Genomic DNA, 21,442 nt, shown 5'->3' on the forward strand with positions numbered 1-21,442 from the left:
CAGGAAAATAGCGAATTACGGGCTGCCAATGCGAAGACTACCCGAAAGAAGCAGCGTACAAGGAAGCGAATAGCTCACGAAGGTGGCATGACTGTTTTGGAGGCTTTATCGATGGTTTCAGGACAAGAAATAGCTGATGAAGCAGGATCAGCTAGAGAAGGAGGGTCTTCGCCAACACCTACTCAGCCTCCTCAGAGAGCAAGGCAGCGGTGTAGCCTTTGTAAAAATGTAGGACATAAGAGAAATAGGTGCCCAGAGAGGTCTGAATAGCTTCAGTTTCAATTATAAGATGTTGTGGTGCTGAAATGTACAATTTAATGCTAGTAATAATTGGTGGGTGGCCAGCTCGCTTACCTGGCCAGCTCGCATGCCGAATACGTTATTACTCATGAATATAGGTTCAATTCTCCACAAAACATCTCAAGTCTGCGAAGCAAATCAGCACAAAACTTCTCCAAAAAGGCCCTAATGACAAAGAATCAAAGTCATGGCATCGATCCTTTCAGTGTACAGGGATTCAGCACTGTCATCAAGTTCACTATAGCCTTGTGAACTCATCACCAAAGTATAATCGGGTTAAACCAGAACTGTTTCTTGAACTACAGTCAAAGGCCGCTAAGCCTATACATGGGACTATTAGCCAGATTATTGAGCAACGAACGAGAGAGTAGGTTAATGGTTTCTTAAGCTTAACATATATTTAACTAATATCTTATATAGGCTCTACTTTGGATTTCTCCACACCTGGAATATTGACGGGCCCTGTCGCTATGGTCCAGCTACCCTGACATGTAGTGGACAAAAGCCAAGAGTGTGGCAGCGGGACGGAGTAAGTCTATATGCTATCTATACGTAAGATATATACTTACTATAGTTAGATCACCTTTATTGGTTGTCCTAACAATTCACCCGAACAGACTTGGCATTATGCCCAACCTGTATCTAGAAGTGCTGCAAGGGTCGATATTGCATTTTTGAAACTTCTATGTGAAAAGGATGGAATGCAAGCGACGGGTTACCATACCGGGAATTGCCACTTTGTTACCCATCGTTCAGCTAGACGCCAACATTGTGGTACGTTTAAACTTTTGATATACTAAACATATGTCCAAAAAATGCTAAATATATACTAGATTCTGTGCACTCTGATGGGATTGGCAAATTGACTAAGACCGAGTGCTCTGTTAAGATGGACGTTTATATTCCTTGCTCATGGAATCGATTTCCATTCTTTATGGTTGTAACGTATTTCCCGGGCGAGTGGCCATCCCGGTCGAGTGGCCACCTCAAAACACCATACTAAATCGGATGAATTACAACGTAGTATCTCAACAACCACGTTTAAACTTTAGCTCCTTATTTATCGATGGACATAGATAAGACGCATTTGTACTATATATCAATTTCAAAGAGAGTTGAAGACTATGTCATCGTGGTTTCGAAAATTACCGAAAATTACAGTGCTAAAAACCAGAAATATATATATCTTAATCAGTACTTTATAAAATTCTTTTAAACCCCTTGAAGAGTCTTAACAATTTCCTAAAAAGTATTGTGCTATAAGGCAAATTCTCTATAGATCGCCGTTGTTAAGGTAGTGAGTTGTAATTTATCCGATTTAGTATGGTGTTTTGAGGTGGCCACTCGACCAGGATGGCCACTCGCCCGGGAAATACGTTATGCCGAGGGTCTCATTCGCATTTTCCACCGCCACCAACAAAGCTACCACATGAGATTGGTCGCGAGATTGTACAGGCAATCGACGCTCAAGATATACTAGGATTAACTGCACGTACGTTATCGTTTCCTAATACTAAGTCCTGTTTTATTAACTAACCCTAGGTAAATTGATGCTTTCGCCTACATTTGCAAGAATCCTAAGCCAACATAGAGATTCCGCGCTTCGCTATATCCATAAAAGCTTGCACATTGAGGATAAAGTAACTGCTTTGATTCATAAACAAAGACTGCTATATTACCCACAAGGTACAAGTCTTGCTGGCGTGTGGCGCGAATACCAGTTCGATCTAACTAAAAACAATGACGAGCAATGGATTCGTGAGGTCTTTTTCTTTGACGAACAAAGAGAGCATTATCTCATTATATGTTGTACTTACGAGCAAGCTAAGCTTTTTCAAAACGTACAACATCTTGAAATGGATCTTGCTTTCAAAATGGTTCAAGGACAGACTAAAGTGTTCTCAATTTCTTCGTGGAACGAACAGGCAAGAAGTATTAGTCTACCTTATCCTGAACATATGTTAAACTTATGCTAATTATAAAAGGTCTTAATACATACGCCTATGCTTTTATGAACCTTGAAACCCGTGAGGCGTATCGGGTTCTTTTTCGAAAGATCTTCAAGATACTTGGCGATGTTGGACGGAAGCCTATTCGATGGGCGTACCAGCAAGGTGGTGATGATCATAGTGACGGTATCCGTACTGTTACAGTGGATATGTGCAAAAAGCAGGCACCTGGTATGTGATTGATATACTAAACATATGTGAAAATTATACTAACTAGATCATTTATTTATAGGGCTTGGAGACTATCTTGCTGAACTAGATCCTCGCTGGATATGGTCAGAGCATTTGCAACATGTTCTAATCCTTTGCCAAACACATGTTAAACGGGCATTTCGCAAAAGATTTCCTGATCATGAAGCTACTGCGGCAATTGATCTAATCTGGACTGCAAATTCCAAGGCAGAAGTTATCCAAATCATGGATGATGTCGCGGAAAAATGGCCAGAGACCCAGAAGTGGTTTGCAAATAAGAAGGTTGACTGGATTCTTGCTGGAATCACGTCTGAAGCTTCAAAAATCCCTATTAGATGGTGGACAAATGCTCCACATCATACTGGGATTAGCGAAAGCAGTCATTTTCATGATAATGAGGCAATTGGCCGGAAGCAAGCTCTATTAACTGCAATTCTTCGGTAAGTTTTTTATATTAGTATGTTTCTATTACTAACATATATTATCTAGATGTAAAAGACATACTCGGGAGATGGAGAAGAAAAACAAACTTGCAATTGAGGAGGGTATCTACCCTACTTGGCGTTCTTTAAATCCTATTCATCGGATTGCAAAGCAATATCGAAAAAAGGGTTAGTATTTCTTTGTTACATATGTCTAACTTATGCTTATTTTATTCTAGACAAACGAAACCGTCACTCTGCAAATCGTCGAACTCGGAGACCATATCTTCCTTGGAATCCAGCCAATCCCTATGATACATTTGATCCAGCAATGCAGCCACCCGAGCCTATAGGTATCTCTGATTCTGTTTCAGTCGCTACTTCAGATACTACCGACATAAGCTCAGTATATGGTCAAGGTACACCTCAAGCGCAGTCGATTATCTCTCAATATAGAGGTAGTTCAATTCTATCTGAATCACCTAGATTAGCGCCACAGGATAGTATATCTCAGCAGCTTACTAGGAATCAGGTTCTACTTGATGAAGAGGCAATTTTACGGCAGGAAATTGCAGATCTTGAGCGAAAACAAAGGATTCAGGCTCTTCAAAAGAGAAAAGAGGAATTACTACGCAATTTGCATAGTTAATAGAGTCAATTTTATTTATTTGGATATTTTTTGGATACGTTTAACTTATGTTTATTTAGATCCAAGTGTGCAATTTGCATATGGTCAATGTATTATCATGTAGAAATAAAAATCTGCAAGAAAAATACTACAGCGATCTAGGCCACGGACTCGAAGGCACTGGAACTGCTAACGTCTCCATCACCACCCTCTACGTCGTCCCCATCGCTCTCACTATCATCATCCTCCGAGTCTTCATCGTCCTCAGTGTTATCACCAACGAAGTCTGGATCGTCAGATTCGTCGTCCTCAATGACACTACCCATGTTACCTCCGTTAGAAGCAGCCGTAGTAGGTCCGAAGCCAGGGAAAGGAATAGGATTAGCAGGGACATCGGGTCCACGCTGTATAATATTAGCATAAGTCAGACATATGTAAAAATCCAACTTACACGACGGCTCCGATGGCCAGAGGTTGGGGTTGAGGGGACTTGGAATCGATGAAAACGGGAGCCATAAGTGGCTCTGAACTTCGCGTTATTGGCCCTGTAGATATAATTAACATATGCTTAGTATATCCATTCACTGAGTTGCACTTACGCAATACGCTCCAGAGCATCGCACCAAAATCCAACAAGGCCATTATCAGAGCCACGACCAGGCTCATGCACGTAGCTCGCATTTTGCCAGCCAAGCTGAAGGATCCAACGCTTGATGGCGTTGTGGGCAGAAATGATGTCCTCCCTGCGCTTGGCACGACGATCAGGCATAACGACTATTTGGTTGGTGCATTGTAAGCATAAGTCAGGCATATCCAATCCACAAGTACTTACGAGCTCCAGCATGCTCCTGGCGTATGTGACGACGCATCGAAGGCCCATCTGGCAGGACCATACCGCACATCTGGCGTGGAGGATTGACCAGGATATCGCAGCTGTTGTAACTCATATTAGTATCCGCCATACATATGTGGAACGTATCCAATAACAACGTACACGCCGATGTTCTCCTTGTTGAGGACAAGGGCCTGGTTTGGAGGGGGTTCGCCATGATATCAGCCGCCTTGATATCGTACTTGCGGATACCAGCTGCCATCGCTGTGTGGTATGCAATAGGCTTCCACCCTGGGTTGTTGTCTGGGATTGGGCCTGGATATGTTTATTATATGTAAATAACACGTCCTGTGTCCACATACCATGAGCGTAACCCGCGAAGACCTCGGGGTTTACAGCGGTCAAAACCGTGTTGTTGTCAAAATCGTCCTGGGTTGGACCCAGTCCGGGGTGCAGTGCCAGGTTCGCCATGTTGGTTTCCTGGAGATAGTTAACATATGCCTGACGTATGTAAAAACGCATCAGAGAGGATTGTAAACAGATGTTCATACCTGGGAAAAGAAAATGTGGGTGGTGAAGAAGGAGGGAAGTGGTGGTGTGTTGTTGTTGATAAATTATATATCTCTCACTTTCTTTGTTGATTTTCCTCATGACCCTTCGAATCATTTAATATTGCTTTGTTTGTTTGCAATTTATAACAAGCAAGGCTATTTTGGTCGAATCCTTTTACACCCTCTTAGAAATCTAGACATAAAGCAATAATATACAACATGTGTATAGTGATGTATTAGGATATAGTGCGTTTTAGTATTAAGTGGGTCAAAGCTTTAGGTAATATTGTATAAAAGTCAACATAAATAGATAAAATTGAGGCATAAAAGCTGAACGGGACCTGCACAAAGCCAGGACCCGATGAGGTGGCAGAGCTGAACGGGACCCGTCATTAGTCATATTTTCACGGGTCCCGTTGAACTTTTCACGGGTCCCGCTGAGCTGGAACCCGGTTTTTAGTTAGGGAGAGAGTTTAATATTACCGTTCTGGAACCCATACAATGTTGGTCACTAATTTCTGTTAGCCCTTCCAAACTTCGCTGGCATTCTGCCCTCAAAAAGCAAGTAGAACAAAAGAACTGTTCTTTCGCCATGTCCTTTTCTATAGCCTGCAGAGCACCCGTTTATTTCTATTCTTAAACTAGGCGGCCTTTGGTGAACTTATTATTGCCAGTGACTCCGACCGTGGTTTATGATCCATTGCCCTGCCCGTGTCCGTTGAGAATGCCTCAAAGCTTACGTTCCGCGTATGATTCTCACATAACTTACACTGGTTTAATTGGCTCATGACTTTATCTTTCCCGTAAGCTGGAGAAAGGCTCCGCGGGAGATTTAACCGTGCAAAGTCTAACAACGCCAAAGAGTTTATGCTGAGATTGTTGCTGCTCTGGTCAAGAGTAGGGCTGGTGTGTCTGGGAAGTTGGAAATAAATCGGTAAAGGAATGTGAAGAGCTGGTAAAGTGGATCCAACAACGGTGTTTGATGGCTATTTGAACGTATTAGCTAAGGATACATCAACTGTATTAGGGTCGATGATAACAAACAGGCAATCATGTGATAGCAGGGAGAGTGGAGTGCTAGATTCGACGAAATGAACACGCGTTCAACTGGATTTATTTCAGAAATTGTTTGTAGTTTTGCACATCAACTGCCCCATGATCTCGAGCATGACCAAATATGTAAGTTGTCAGGCCAGACTGGTTGAATGACAGATAAATAATCATTTACCTAGACACTAATTGACCAGGGAGTAACTACCAGTCGAATCACCACTCCTTTCTATGCAATTTGGTTACCAACATCTAATTACCTGCTCCCAGCATTTTCTGTCCGCAATATTCTACTTTTCCACTTTCCAGCCAAATGGAATTCTTTTAATTAAAGTAGCAATTTCTTCTGTGTTATTGTTCAATTTTTATAAGCTTTGAGGCTGGCTATTCAATTTGGGCGTTCACCTAAGGGTAACGGATGGGTCATCACACCCAGCCACCTCCGCTCAGCCCCTCTTATTCCACAGAACTGAACTCTCTGGTCAAGCGAATAGTTTATTTGATAAGAAAACTGGTGGGTGAAAGATTTTTGCAGATATCTTCACCAGTCGGCAATGCAGACGCTCCTGTCCTTGATGTTGACAGATGTTCAGCCTTGTATGGCGTCTACCTCCTACCCTTGGAGGTCTCCAGGTTTCTTATGGACTAACAACGACACGCGTCGGCCTTTTTGGAGGAGCAGATAGCACATGTTGATTGTGTTTAAGGCCTGATAACAGAGATAGTCATTCATATGGGAGACTTCCTCCGCTTACTGTCAGGACGAAATAGGAACATCAGTCGACTCGAATTCTGCAGCAACCAATGGGCAAGATGCCATGATTTAATTAAGAAGAACGCGCTACATGTACCTACATGGCTTCAATCGATTCTTGATTCACCATGATAGACTCGCAAGACATCAGAACAGCCATCCATTTCATGCGCTAGAGTTTTCCTCAATACCCCAAATGGTGTGCCAGAAATCACTGACGAAAGGACCGCCTTCTTCTAAAATTTCTCGGAAACATTCATTCTCACCAATTTGACCAAGAACAGAAACAACGTAATGTGTTACAAAATTCCTCATGGCATCAACTTTTTCACCGCAATTTGGCGGTGTATTCATGTAGACAAATCGAACAAGTTCAATGATACCACTCACTCCCGTATCATAAAGTTTGAAGCTTTTTAATGTCTGATGCAATTTGGAAAGTACCAGCTGGCACAGTGAGTCTATGCAATATTTGTCGGCCAGCATGTATAGTTGAGCTTGTTTGAGAAACACAGGGGTGAAGTCTTCCCAGGACCCGGTATTCTCAGGTGGTGTGAAGTTATAGTTTAAGTCGGTGATTTGCGGACTGGGAACGACTAGGCTCCGTTTAAATGCGTCGAGTAATTGCCCAGTCCAGACGCTTTTCTCTTTATATGGGATTTCTGGATCGTCGCAGGCGTCTTCGGATGGAGGCGCCTCTGGCACAGCCTCCGGCTCGGGTTCCGGCTCGGGTGGAGGTGCAAGCTCCATTAGAGAGTCGTTCCAGTTGAAGTTTGAGCGGTTCTTTTTGCGTTTCCTCTTCTCCTTTGGGGTCTCTGTAACCTTTGTGGAAGGAGACTTGCCATCGATCAAGCGAAATGTCGGGGGTGTGTAGTTTCGAAGGTATGCAAATTCACATAACCGAGCAAACGTGTCCTCATCGACATCCGACCAGTCAACATGTCTGGATTTTGCCTCGATCATTTCGCCGTTCATTAGAGTATCCAGGGGCTGTGAGAGTCCTGCCAAAGCAAAAGAATGCACGGTCACTTCCTTCTTGTTTTCACCAACAGTAAATGTGAACAAGCGGGAAGAAAGACATCTAAAAGTATTAGACCAATGTCGTTCAAGCTTGCCATAGATTACTCACCTCCCAAAAGAACCCTCCATCTGGAATGATGATTGCCAGAGACGCAGATCCAGAGACAACGACTTCGTGCCGACTGAATGATGAAATTTGCAAGAAAGTTTCTGTATCTACCTTTATTCCAAACGAACGAGCGTTACCACCACCTTCGCTTTGCGATGTGTCTTGATTTGATTGGTTAAAGTAACAAGTAGCTCGCTCATCTGCATGGATCTGAAATAGAAAGAAAAAGGGAAAAAAAAAAAAAAAAAAAAAAAAAAAAAAAAAAATCCAAATTACTCTCAGCACGAGAGCTCAGTCATTAGCACGACTAACGATCCATTTTGTGGACCCTGCAGATTGCTCAAGTTAGCCGGTTGAGGATAAGAGTGCTCGACCGGTATTCACAAACGGACCGTGGGAAAAATAAGTATAGAGACAGTGCGACCAGAAGATCGCACGGACCTTAAGTTACCAGCCCAAGATGGATCTAGATTACATTTGTGATAAATATGACTGGTGTTATAACAGGAATATCCTGTATAGCTAGGGAAATACAATGGATGTACTAGGCGATTGGCGCAACGGAATCAAAAAGGGGAACTACCCAAAAATGATGAGATCAAAAGAGTGTTGATTCCTGTCTCCTATCTACTGGGATCGAGGGGGTTAAAATAGCCTCGAGAATACCTGGTATCGAATCCTCTAGAATCCCAGAGGTACCGTTTGGGTCAATACGATGCTGATCACCATTTTCCTGACATATTACAATCAATGATAACATACAATAGCCCTATATTACATCAATTACTCACTACCTATGTACAAGCTTTTCCACCTCTTCCTCATCTTCACTGCGCTGTCACCGTACTGTTAGGGAGTGTGATGGTCAGATTCTTAAAGTCCAGAGTAAACGCCCCCTCCTTCATCGAAGGATGGGTGGAATTCGTATAAGGATCAACTAGATATCCCTGGATATGATCCCCAGAGGCCATGGCCGAATTGAGCGAGCCAGTCTTCTGCAGAATGTACAGCACAGCAACCTGGGAGAACTCAACGACTTCTGATGGAACAGCCGTCGCAGTCGCAGTAGATGCGGCAGCAGATGCCTCGGCGGTTGAAGAGGGCTGGAAATTGATCATGGTGGCCGTACCGGTGGCCGTTGAATCGGGTGCGTGATCTGGTTTGATGGCTGACATGCTTGGTGCTGCGTCGTCGCACAAGATACCGTTGACAGTGGCTTCGGCGCGAGATGCGAGGACGGGCGTTGGGCTGGAAGTCACGATAGGAGAAGAAGCGTAGTTCTTTTCGGATGGGATTGGGTCTGCTAACATGTCGAGAGAACGACGGCTGTTGCTGCTGCTGGTACTGTTGGTAGTCTCAACATCACTGAAAGCAACTAGCGCATTCTCCGTCTTGCATGAGATATTGTTCATGCTGAAGAGGGCCATGATAGTGTAGGCGTCGAGAGTGATATCAAATTTCCTCTTAGACTCATCGAACAAATTTGCGAGTGAGCTGCCCATGGTTGCATTCTTGGTCGAAGTGCCGCTCAGGATGGCGTGAGTGGTACAGCTACCGTCATTCTCAACGGTGCATTGCGAGCCGGTATAGCCATTCGAGCAGACGCATGAGCATTCACTAACACTCGAGACACTAATGCCTCCATTCTTGCAGGGGTTGCTGTTTGCACAGGCTGCGTCTTTGTTCGCCTTTTCGCGAGGGACGGCGAAAAGGAAGACTGGCAGGAGTACTGCAAGGATGACGATGATGAAGAAGATGATGAAGATGATGATGCAGAGAATCACGAAGACCTTGCGGGACATTCCGAGGCAGGTCTTCTTGCGCTTGGGGGCGTTTGGCTCGTCGTCGTTGGGGTTGGGTTGCTCGATGTTACGCAGTTTTGAGCGGCCGAAGAAGATAGGCCAGGATCCACGGCCTTCGGGAGTCCGTAAGCTTGGTGGAGGGAAGGATGCGAGAATATCTGACAGGGGGGACAGAGTTGCGGCGGCGCTTTTCACCATTTCCTAGACATACATTAGTATTGCTCGGATTTTATGTCCATGCACAGATACAGGATTATAAACTCACTCATCGCAGACTTAAATCCTGCCTCACCAACTGTAGCCAAATCAGCCCGGCTGGCAGTCCTCCCATGGTCCAAGTTCGACGCAAGCTTCGTTGCACGACGGATCAAATCAGACAAGCTTGAAAGACTTCCACGAGCCTCTGCGTCCCGCAACGCACCCATGTTCAGAGCAGGAGGCTTGCGACTTCCGGGTCTCTTATCGCTCATAGTAGGTGCAGCTCTAGGCAGATCCCCACCGAAGACCTCAATCTCCTTCTGTAGAGCAGCACTGTATGATGAACTGTGTTGTTCGTGCTGGGTAAAGGGTCGCTTTTCCGGGTCAATACCGTTCAAAGAGTCACTCGATGCGGTAGATGTAGACGCCTTTCGTAAATTGCTTGGTGGATAGAGCATTTGGTTGGCGGCAGCTCCCGCTCCCACTCCAGCGGCTGCGTCTACAGCTGCAGCCTTGTTTGAGTGCTCCTTTGGGGTGGGTGGTGCATCTGGAATAGCAACTACAGGCGTAGGATTGGACTTTAAGATCGTGCGCATTGTTGGCTTCCCACGATTTCCAAGACTAGCACTCCGGACAAGGGTTGCATTTTCCTCTTTGGAACTTGGGCGAGGCTCGTCATCGTCTGATTCTATGTCAAGATAAGCACCCAGGATCTCTGATTCCGGAGGGCCAGAGCCCCAACTAGACGGGATCGCTTGGCTGGATGCGAAAGAGCCCTTGGTGAAACGGGGATCGGTAAGATCCTCCGGGATGGGAGCCACGGACGATTGAGCTCGAGGGGATCGTCGAGCATTTGGAGGCGTGACCAGACCTGCTGTCCGCTGGAAAGGATCTTGGGAACCATGGGGTTCAAGCGGTAAGGCCGGAGGAGGGAATGGTGGCACATCTGGAATTGAAGCCGTCGAGGAGGCGGTCGATTGTCTGAACAAGTCATCGGTGGCAATCGAGATGCGAGGAGACATGTCGACTGTACTAGTGGGACTAACGGGGGCTCGGCCTTCAAGGGCCGCCGAGGTTGCAACGGCGGAGGCGGCTGCAGCTGTGAAAAAGATCGGGGAGGGCTTGATGTAATGTTTGAGCTTGTTTCTGAGTCCTGGCCATCCCGTTCTGAATAGATTGACGGTGAGGGAATTTGGCTCTGGCGCGAAGGCATCTCACTTGGACGTGGCGGACTTTGTGGAGGAGGTCCTTGTGGGAGCAAATACCTTGGATGGTGGTAGATTGGATTTGGCGGTAAGCCTGAGTCAGGCAGAGGGCATTGTGTCCGGTGAGAAATGTCTCTAGGTAGAGGTGACTGTCTCATCAGGTTGGATGGCGATGCTCGTTCTGGACGCACGCCAGCCTCAAGCAACTGCCTGGCGTGCTTGACTGACCCTTTCCTGTCGATATCCCCGGACGGACGAGGACCCGGTCCGTAAGTCGGTGCACTCATTTGGTTACTTTGTTGATGTGCCAAGTCTTGGGTTAAGTGTTGAGCAGGATCTCCTGTGTTGTTGTTGACGAGAGGTTAGGGCTTGTAGTACATCTAGCAACTTGGAACTGCGGCTCAGTAGAAAGAATGTTTTCATCCCCTGATTAAGAACTGAAAAGGAATGATAACTGGCTCGATACCCTGATCGAGTGAAGAATGAGAGAAAAAAGAGGCTTTGAATAGCGAAAGAGAGGAACTGTGACAGCTTGAAGCATGTGTCTGATAGGATGCAGATAAAATGATCGACCAAAGACTTGATAACCACAGGGTCAAGCTTAAATCGCTAAGGAAAGGAAAGGACATTCAATGCCTCTGTTAAATAAGGTCAGATCAACCTATCCCAGTGTTTTTCAAGGCTTACCACAGCATACCAATAAAAACGAGAGAACTGAACCACTAGTATCAAACCGCGTTCAAAAGGCAAACTGGCGTTCCATTACCCCGAGAAAGGGAGAACAAGAGACAGTCGAAAGAAACGAGTGTCCGAAGAAAAGAAATAAGAGGATATCTCTTGACGGGGGCCCTGACACACTCCGGCAATATCTAAAACCCCCGGCATTAACTAAACGGGATTTTTTGCAACCGAGGTGGAAGCTGGCGCAATTAACCTTTAAGAACATGCTCCACGTAATATAACAGCCCACATTAATACCCATATATCAGAGCAGAATCCTGCATAAACACAGTGCTGACCGACTGGTCGGCTCCTACGACCAGTCGAATTTGCAGCGAAGCAAGCATCCGGCAGTTGATGGACCGCAAATATAGGAAAATGGAGAGCTAAGCATGAGACTTTAGGCGAGCCAGCCGACCATGATGGGGCCAAATGCACGCATCGCACTGTCAGATCTCGAGGATGTTGCGCCAGGGGTTCATGACAGTAATTAATTTCCGGTAGATAGCGTCGCGAGTTTGGGACAGCCCCAGCGTAATCTGAATCGTGCACTGACACGCTAATGAGATAGTGTGGCTGACTGGGGAAGTTAAGACAGATACGAAGTAGACACGAACTAGATATCGATGATCTACGCATGCATTGAACCGAGGAGTACAATGTACCCTGATGCTTCCAGATCACTATGGACAGCAGTCTGAATTCTCAACTGTTGATTTCATCTCGCTAGTCTCCGGACTAATGAGGAGCATCAAACAACCTTCCTTATAGGTGCTCGACCCAGGGGTCTGTTCCGCCCCTAGTCCAGCGCGGGTTTAGCGTCGTCCTTAACATCAGAACTAAACGCCTCCAGTTCCCCGTAAACAACCGCCTTTGGGCCATTGGGGGCCATTGGAGGCACTTGGTCCCCCTTCTCTTCTTGCTGGCCCAGTCGAACCCCTGGGGCTACGAGGTACACACGCTATAACCGGGATTAGGTTCACTGCTTCTTACCAGGACACCGGCAGCTCATGAAAATAAATAGAATTGGCTTTACATCAAATGAATTCAAAGCTTTAAATAATGGAAGCATTCCCCCTTCCGCTTAACGTCTAATTTCGGTACAGCAAGTGGCCATTGGCGTTGTCTGGACTTTCCTCGTGGATGACGTTAGCGGTATTTAAAACTGACAATCTAACACACTTTTCGAGAAACCACTACGGAGCACATGATTAGCCAACGCAGAATGCAATTTTAATTAGCTGTTACATGACGCCATTTTCCGGGTCATTTTCAGAGAGCGCGCCTTTCTGAAGCGTAATCTAAAATACCTAGGAAGCCGATAATGTCTAGATTCCAGGCAACAACGTAATTTTATATCTTTTGCGGTTATTTATATGCAGGCCTCTTCCCAAGAAAGTTCTCAAGTAAAGAAAAAAAAAAAAAAGTGACCTGTTTTAAGGGCCTGTAACTCGACTGTATAGCGGAATTTTCTGCGAGAAGGTAGCGGAGAGAAGATTAAAGAAGCTCTGTCGGCTTGAGAGGTATGAGGACTGTAATTCGTGTCAGGATTTTGCGCTTTGACGTGCTCGGTCGTTCGCTATGGATGGGACCAGCAGGCGTTTTATCTCGGTGGTTCGCCCCGTTCGCTCCAATTGGTGCCCAGACGGAGGGCAGCGAGATTTTTGGATTCGCTGAGCCACGACTGATCTTTTCATGAGGTTCCAGCGTTCCAGCCCGTCAAAAGCTTCGAGAAAGCTTGTTAACTTGCACGGGAAAGGGAAAGGTCCGCTGCTAGCGTTTCACTTTTACCCTCACCCTAAAGGACTCTGACAAGGCCGACAAGCTCAAGAGAGCCCGCGCCTAAGTACGTATCACCAGTCACAAGTTTCTCCGTATCTGTGATCTAGAGAAACTGAAATGGGGGATGTATCTAAGATGAGCAGAAATACAACCATATGACAAAACCGAATGCCCAGAACCTCAGCTGACAACCATTTTGTTCCTCAAAAAGCTCTCAAGGCTGACGACATCTCCAAGCGTGGCAAGAAGAAGGCTCTGCAAGATCACAAGACCAGACTGCTGTGGGGTTTTATTATCTTTTTGTATCTGTCGTGCGCTGGACGATGAGAACGCCACAAGACCTTGCTTCTCTCCCGAGAGAGATCATTCTCCTCACGGCGGAGAATCTCAACCCTCGTGACCAATTATCACTCTTACACGCTGTTCCTGACCTCGTACGAGTCTTGACATTCCGACACACTTCTATTCAGGATGAAAAAGGGAACACAATCTTACACCTTCTCGCAGAAGAAGCTGAGGGCAGACTGAAAGAGCTGCTACTAGCGAAGAATAGTACTCAAGTGGACCCGAAGAACAAGAATGGTCAAACACCACTATCGTACGCAGCTGGGTGCGGAGATGAAGAGGTGGTGAAGCTACTGGTTGAGCGAGATGATGTTAAGGCGGACTTGAAGGATGACGATGGTCGGACCCCACTGTCGCATGCTGCTGGGGGTGGACATAAAGAAGTGGTGAAGCAACTGGTTGAGCGAGATGATGTTAAGGCGGACTTGAAGGATAGTTATGGTCTGACGCCGCTGTCACTGGCAGCCCTTTGTGGTCATGAAGAAGTGGTGAAGCTACTGGTTGAGCGAGATGATGTTAAGGCGGACTTGAAGGATGACGATGGTCGGACCCCACTGTCGCATGCTGCTGGGGGTGGATATAAAGAAGTGGTGAAGCTGCTATTGTGGCGGGATGATGTGGAGGCGAACTCGAAGGATAGTTATGGTCTGACACCGCTGTCACTGGCAGCTGTGTATGGACATGAAGAAGTGGTGAAGCTACTGGTTGAGCGAGATGATGTGGATGCGGACTCGGAGGATAACGATGGTCGGACGCCACTGTCACTGGCCGCCCTTTGTGGACATGAAGAAGTGGTGAAGCTACTGGTTGAGCGAGATGATGTGGATGCGGACTCGGAGGATGATGATGGTCGGACCCCACTGTCGCATGCTGCTGGGGGGGGATATAGAGAAGTGGTGAAGCTGCTACTGTGTCAGGGTGATGTGGAGGCGGACTCGAAGGATATTTATGGTCTGACGCCGCTGTCACTGGCAGCTAAGTGTGGACATGAAGAAGTGGTGAAGCTACTGGTTGAGCGAGATGATGTAGATGCGGACTCGGAGGATAACGATGGTCGGACCCCACTGTCGCATGCTGCTGAAGGTGGACATAGAGAAGTGGTGAAGCTGCTACTGTGGCGGGATGATGTTAAGGCGGACTTGAAGGATAGTTATGGTCTGACGCCGCTGTCACTGGCAGCTAGGTGTGGACATGAAGAAGTGGTGAAGCTACTGGTTGAGCGAAATAATGTTAGGGCGGACTTGAGGGATGAGTACGCCCTGACACCACTGTCATTGGCACGGACAGAAGCGGTGCTAGAGCTTCTAGCTCCCTGTCGTATATAGCCAGCGAAAATTCAAGCAGATATACGAGAGGAAGGTCAGGCTCAAGAACAGCAGGACATGATACCTGACGTAGCATTGCAAGTGCGAAGCGATGCAGGCTCACGGCTTAATGTGAAGACACAATCTCTGTGAGGATGTTGCTCATTCACTGAGCTTGCTTTCTAGTAAATATATCTTCGGTGCACAGCAACCTTGTCAGCATTAGCGACACCAGTGGACAGAACAGCAAGTTATTCCGCTTTGTATCTTTGCAGGGGTGAAGACTAAATTTATAGAATAGCAATTCACGCATGAGATGATCAAAACATGAATCAAATATTGAATAGCTCCCAGTGCCTCAATATAGAAGACCGTAGAATTGACAGTGAGCCAATGTTTCTTAACCGACTCAACTTCACTCATTCTCAACACAAATCTAGCACGTCTCTCGGTGGGCATCTAAATTGAATCAAGGATTTCGCTGCAAATAGTTGCCGTAGAACGAAGGTGTGGGTAGCAACAGACCTCACTTAGGATAGGCATCGTGCCCTTCAACGTTTACTATCTAGCAGAGCACGTACGCGACAGGAGCCAAGAAATCTATAAATACGTCTTCTCCCTCCAGCAATTTGTTCTACAATTCTATCACTTGGCTACGCAAAGTCGAGCAGGCCTTGCGTTTGAGGTGCCTGATAAGTTCTTCCCTTCAACCCTACTGGAATTTCCACTGTACTGACATCTATGATACATCATGGGCCGACAAGCTAGAAAGTGCTTGTAAGAAAGTGATTCCCACCAGGGCCACTATCTCACCCATGCCAGCTGATCAAAGAAGCAGATTGGGGTTAGCTGGTGAAAGTATCTATGCGAACATCTGTCCACCATAGCAGCCAACCACTGTCCCACCCCTAAATACCGATGCAAAAGAGCGGTTTTCGTACAGGTATGTAGATTTCAACGCGACCCTTTCCGAAACTGGACTGACTTCAAAGGCGATGCGAACCAAAAAACCCATGCATTCCGTCCAATGCACGCGCAAAGCCATGGAGCCCTTTCCGGTCTTCTTCAGGACATGGAAGTCCTGCATTGTCTCGTCGATCGACAAGCTAGTGATGGGCAAGAAATCGTTGACAGTTGTTGTAATATGAGGCTGGTGCAGATCAGGAACCAAGCCGCACCGTCGGAATTAGCTCCGAAGTGTCTATACAGACGACCAAGTTGATTGAAAATCAACTTGGCTAATTGTTGTATATATAGGCTCATGTATCCCTCTGAAATAACAAGTCAACTCATACCTCTGAACAACAACAACAATGAACTAGAGTGAGTCCGAACTAGCAATTCTCAGTGCTCCGGGCAAAGTCATGTCTTACTGTTGTGATATGAGGCTGGTGCAGATCAGGAACCAAGCCGAACCATCGGAATTAATCCCGAGATATGTATACGAAGAACCAAGTTGATTTGGAAATCAACTTGGTTCTCCTCGTTGTATATATAGTCTCAAGTTTCCCACCGAATAATAAAAAAATTAATCTTCCTTTGAACTACGACACTTACACACCAGTTCTGACCCTGTCACTTTGGGAGTATGCAGGGGCGCAGTACGCCTGTGGCCTGCGTTCCCGAACCAACTTCATGATCGCACACAGTGCGCCCTGTATTTAGCCCATGGAGCTGCTTCATGAAGAAGCAGTCATTAGTTCATCTACTCCTACATGTAATCCAAAATGTATATAACTGCCTGTTTCCCTTTGCCAAGGGAAAAAACACAAAAATACGATTATTCTGTTTTCTGGTGGTTTAATTACATCCAATTGTATTAAAAAGAGGAAATTGAACATGCTGCTTACATTAATCTTGAAGAGGAAAGGAATCTACCTGACCCGCTGGAGTTCGTATATTCTGTGAGCACATGCATCACGTGATCCAGACCAGGCTTCGGCCCGTTACGAACGACCCCAGTGGTCTGCCCACCTGGCCAGAACGAATATACCTTATCTCACCGCAACAAAAATCTACCCTAAATCCAATCATGCCTTTCTACCCCCAAGGCTGGACCCATGACAGGCTCCTCAATGCCAGCGGAGAAGATCTTATGGCCCTCTCAGAAACCCAACGCACCACTCTCTTCGACGGTCTGAAAGCCACTCACGGCGAAGATGGTTTTCGCGAAGTCATGCAGGAAATGAGTCGCCGCTACCGGGCCCGAGTTGAGGCCGCCAAGTCAGAGGAAACCAAACAGCAAGAGCGGGAGCTCCTCGCCCCCTTTGTCCAAACCCTGAATTATGTCTTCCGAACCCCAGAGACTGAGGAATGGGGGAAATGGGGATTTGTGGTGTTTCGCACTACTCCCTATGGGGGTGAGCATGAGATTCAGTGGGCGGAGTTTCGAAGACGATGGGATGCGGTTATCGAGGAGGGGTTGGCTCCGCATCGGGGCTTGTTGGCGAAGGTAGACCAGGCGATTGATTTGTTGGAGTTTCAGTGGGTGGAACAGCCCGGATTGGAGGGCATAGATGCAGCGGAGGTGGCAAGGTATGTCTCTTTATTTTCGATTCTCGATTTTTATCTTCACTGGACTGATATATTATATCATACGAAGACGCTTCAATGGAATGGCCCTACCACAGGGACTCGCCACTTCCGCTTGTCTGATGGTAACAACAGCTTCTATGGAGTCTGTTCTCTCCTCACCACTTCCTTCTTCCGCGCCGCGCCGTAAACGCCAAAAGATTCCCTTTGTTGTTTCGGTATCCCAGGGAACGAGTGCCCCGCGTCTTCCACCTTTGCTAGGCCTAGGTGATGAGGATGTGGCCGGGACTGAATTCAAGGGGTATCTTAATGTGGCTGTGGAGACTGCCTTGCAAGAGTTTTACCCGATTGTCGCGTTGCAGATGATGGATCTGCATACACTGACGACGAAATTCCGTCATGAGAATGATATCTGGTGTTCGAGTGATCGGTGGGGGGTGCACCATTATGAGGAATTGTAAGTTATTGCATTAGTTCATGATGGCAGATAAATTGGAGTTATTACTGGTAGCTTTTTTACTCTACTTGGGCTGTGAATAACAGCAATGGCTTATGATGTCCAATTGGGGCTCTGCGAAGCAACACTACATCAATCTCAAACTGTTGATCCCACTATGCCGCCCCGTCGCCGCTCCGTCCCCCTCCTCGCCCCCAAACTAGGCTACATTTTGCGTCGCCGCTGCATACGCCCTTGCCAGATTCGGCGCCTGTAACCCAGGCCACCCATACGGCACACCACCAGCCTGGAAACTCGCCATTGTTTGAGGCACTGCAGTAGCCGGGGATGAGATATCTCTTTTGCCGCAGCCGTAGCAGTCACCGATACAGTGGCCGGAATGGAGGGGGAAGCCTGTTCGGCGCCATTGACGCAGTAGGCTTCACCAAGGGCGAGGTTGGAGCAATTGGAAAGGAGAGCTGGATTCCAGAGTTGGAGCTGGGCCATGGTGATGTCGAATTCGCTTTCGATGAGGGAGCAGTAATCGCCAGATTGAATCACATAGTATCTACTGGGTAGTCAGTTTTATCTATACGGGGGTTAGAGAATGGCAGTTGAGGCAAATAACTCACTGATAGCAATCAGAGGTCGTTCCGACAGGGGTCGTGGTTGGGGCCGTGACGATTGTAGAGGTCACGGTTGCGTTCCAGTCCTTTGTAGGTAGGATGCAGTAGTAGACGCCAAGCTCGAGATTTGAGCATGTTGAGTCGATATCAGGATTGATCTCTTCCAGAAGAACAATGGAGATGGTCTGATTGAGCGAGATAAGCTGGCAATTATCTCCCTGTTGGTGATTTTGAATGAGCATTTGTAGCTTTTAACAGTGAAGGACACCAATCAGTACTTACAGCTTGAACCTGGTAGTATTTTCCACAGTCAAGTGTCGTTCCGGTAGCAACAGGACTCGGTCGAGAAGCAGTGGTTGTTGCATAGATGCCCGTCTGGGTAGCGGTGGCACCCGCAATGGTGGTTAGGTTCTGGACACCGCCTGGAGGACTGACACAGATATTCTCTCCAGACAGCAGATTGGTGCAGTATGAACCCAAAGAAGGATTCCATGCTACAAGCTGCTGGAAGCTGGTGCTGGTGTTATTCGCAATCGCGTCACAGGTGTCGCCATTTTCCACGTTATATGTGGTGCATTGGGGCGGGATACAAAGGACCTAAGTACCAAACAGACGCTTACGTTAGCTTTCCAGAATACCATAGATAGAGTAGATAAAAATCATCCTACCTGGCCAATCCCTAAGTTGGTGCAGTCAACATAGAGATCATTGATCGCAATAAGTGTGCCTGTCGATACGCCATAATTCTCGGCGAGAGCTTCACAGCTGTCACCACTAACTACAGTATATGTGATCCCAGAGAGACATAGCGCAGAAGATGTGGAATATCGGGGTAGTGCAAATCCTCCAGGCTGCGTCAAGTTGGTGTCCAGCGCAGGCACTGCAGTTGGCTGACTCAAGGAGCATTGGCTCTGGATGTTACTCCATACGTTGGCCAAGGTAGGATCATAGTTTGAATAAGGGGTGCTCTGCATTAAGCTGAAGAGAGCTACCACACAGCTGGAGCACAATTGGTCCGTTGGGAGGTTGGTTCCGTCCGACTCAACGGTTTGATTCTGGAAGTATCCCCCAATGACATCTAGAGACGTGCGGGGCAGGATGTGAGCAATAATAAAAATCATGAAATACGGACGTGGAAAGGAACACCTTACCCACACAATACTCTCCAGTATCTGCGTCCTTCATACAGACATGGTCAAAAGCAGAAATAGCCCAATCTGCCCAATATGTCGCGGGATACCCAGAGAAGGGCTGCGGATCATTGGCACAACTCGTCGCGACATCATCACGATAGCTCGCCAGATCACTAGAACAAGCTGTGCTGCAAAATTCATCTTGGATTGTAGTGTTCCCAACGGATGTATAGTAGTTGCTGGTCATAACATAGGTCAAGAAGGGATCACAAACCAGTGACGCCTGAAGCGCTGTCGCACAGGCGGTCGATAGATCGGCCGTCTGTGAAGTGAAATCCGTGTTGTTGAAGAACTTGTCTGATCAGAACAATCGATGAGTGGACACAGGAGAATGAATGCTCACGCTGTCCGCCACGCCTCTCGTAGCTAAGGCCACAACACCCCAGATATACCAGGCCATAGTAGGTGTCTTGATTCTTGGAAGTCCAGCAGAAATCCCAGGAACTGAGATCAACATCTTGTCGTTGGCTTGGGGGTGTCTAACTTTCAACACCACCATAATTTCTTACCACGACCAAGTTTCTGCCATTCGCCCAATTCCTCCCAGATGTTACCTCCGATCACTGGATCCTGCGCTCTGCTGAAATTGTGCTACCGACCCCCAAATTGAAGCTAATGTACGAGCAATTTCGGTTGTAGACCCTCCCAGGAGGCTGAGCAATAGTGACTATTTCCTCACTCTGTGCATGGTGTAAATTTGTGTGGAGCTAGAAGAACTTCAAGGCCGACATATGCCGAATGGAGCCTAAGTTTGGTGGGGCCACCAGGGCTTTGCTGTACTGTTCTGTACCAAATCAGCACCAATTTGGCTCTCAAGTACTATTCTCATTCCCATTATTATAAATAGCCATTTTAGGGCGATGTACTTCGATGTTAGGCCCCCTAATTCACAAGAGGAGATCCTTGCGCGAATAGTGGAAAAAGTCCACAATTCAAGCATTCTGTATTCTGAAACAACACGGTGCACTATACCGTTTCTGAGCTAGCGTGGGGCAACTAGTGCCTATATGGCGGCTTTAGTACGCTGTATCCTATACCAAAATGGGGACGTCCCGTGCCAGACACGGGCAACCGAATATATGAAGTGCCGGCCTATGCAACGCTCGAACACTATAGGATCCTTGTGTGCCAGGGTTTCAGTCCGAGTACGAAACTAAAAGGTTCACCTAACCCTTCCGTTGCAGAATCCAGCACGAACATGAAACAATCACGGATACCAGCTGCACGTTACAGCTAAAATTTTACCGCTAATCTCGCCTAATGGATGAAGTAAAACTCAAACTACGTATCATGGCAGTCACAGCCCACATTACTCGGAAAAGTCGGAACTCATATACAGTGACGCAGCAAATGTTTTAACACCCTTGTTCAGACCGCTTTTGAGACCGCCTATTGTAAACCGAAGAGCAAGTTAATGATATTTTACTCCTTA

At 46.7% G+C, this 21,442-nt stretch overlaps 4 protein-coding genes across 4 annotated transcripts; 1 reads left to right on the forward strand and 3 right to left on the reverse strand.

Annotated features, from left to right (window-relative positions):
* Positions 1–6,903: 6,903 nt before the first annotated feature.
* N7446_012547 (uncharacterized protein) lies at positions 6,904–7,887 on the reverse strand (the record flags this gene model as incomplete). Its single annotated transcript, XM_058521289.1, has 2 exons — positions 6,904–7,819; positions 7,868–7,887. The coding sequence occupies 2 exons, from the start codon at positions 7,885–7,887 to the stop codon at positions 6,904–6,906; spliced, it is 936 nt and encodes a 311-aa protein (XP_058366655.1).
* An 807-nt stretch (positions 7,888–8,694) lies between these two features.
* N7446_012548 (uncharacterized protein) lies at positions 8,695–11,359 on the reverse strand (the record flags this gene model as incomplete). The annotated part of the gene is given in 3 exon segments (XM_058521290.1): positions 8,695–9,870; positions 9,966–11,034; positions 11,049–11,359. The coding sequence occupies 3 exon segments, from the start codon at positions 11,357–11,359 to the stop codon at positions 8,695–8,697; spliced, it is 2,556 nt and encodes an 851-aa protein (XP_058366656.1).
* A 5,896-nt stretch (positions 11,360–17,255) lies between these two features.
* Positions 17,256–18,216, forward strand: N7446_012549 (uncharacterized protein; the record flags this gene model as incomplete). The annotated part of the gene is made up of 2 exons (XM_058521291.1): positions 17,256–17,758; positions 17,826–18,216. 2 exons carry the CDS (start codon positions 17,256–17,258, stop codon positions 18,214–18,216), a joined length of 894 nt encoding a protein of 297 aa, XP_058366657.1.
* Positions 18,217–18,416: 200 nt separating this feature from the next.
* On the reverse strand, positions 18,417–20,410 carry N7446_012550 (carbohydrate-binding module family 50 protein; the record flags this gene model as incomplete). Its single annotated transcript, XM_058521292.1, has 6 exons — positions 18,417–18,759; positions 18,824–19,035; positions 19,100–19,414; positions 19,486–19,895; positions 19,969–20,272; positions 20,354–20,410. 6 exons carry the CDS (start codon positions 20,408–20,410, stop codon positions 18,417–18,419), a joined length of 1,641 nt encoding a protein of 546 aa, XP_058366658.1.
* Positions 20,411–21,442: the final 1,032 nt, after the last annotated feature.

This window comes from Penicillium canescens, assembly GCF_028828765.1.
Source record: "Penicillium canescens strain IBT 15451 chromosome Unknown utg000010l_segment0_segment0, whole genome shotgun sequence".
NCBI classification, from domain to species: domain Eukaryota; kingdom Fungi; phylum Ascomycota; class Eurotiomycetes; order Eurotiales; family Aspergillaceae; genus Penicillium; species Penicillium canescens.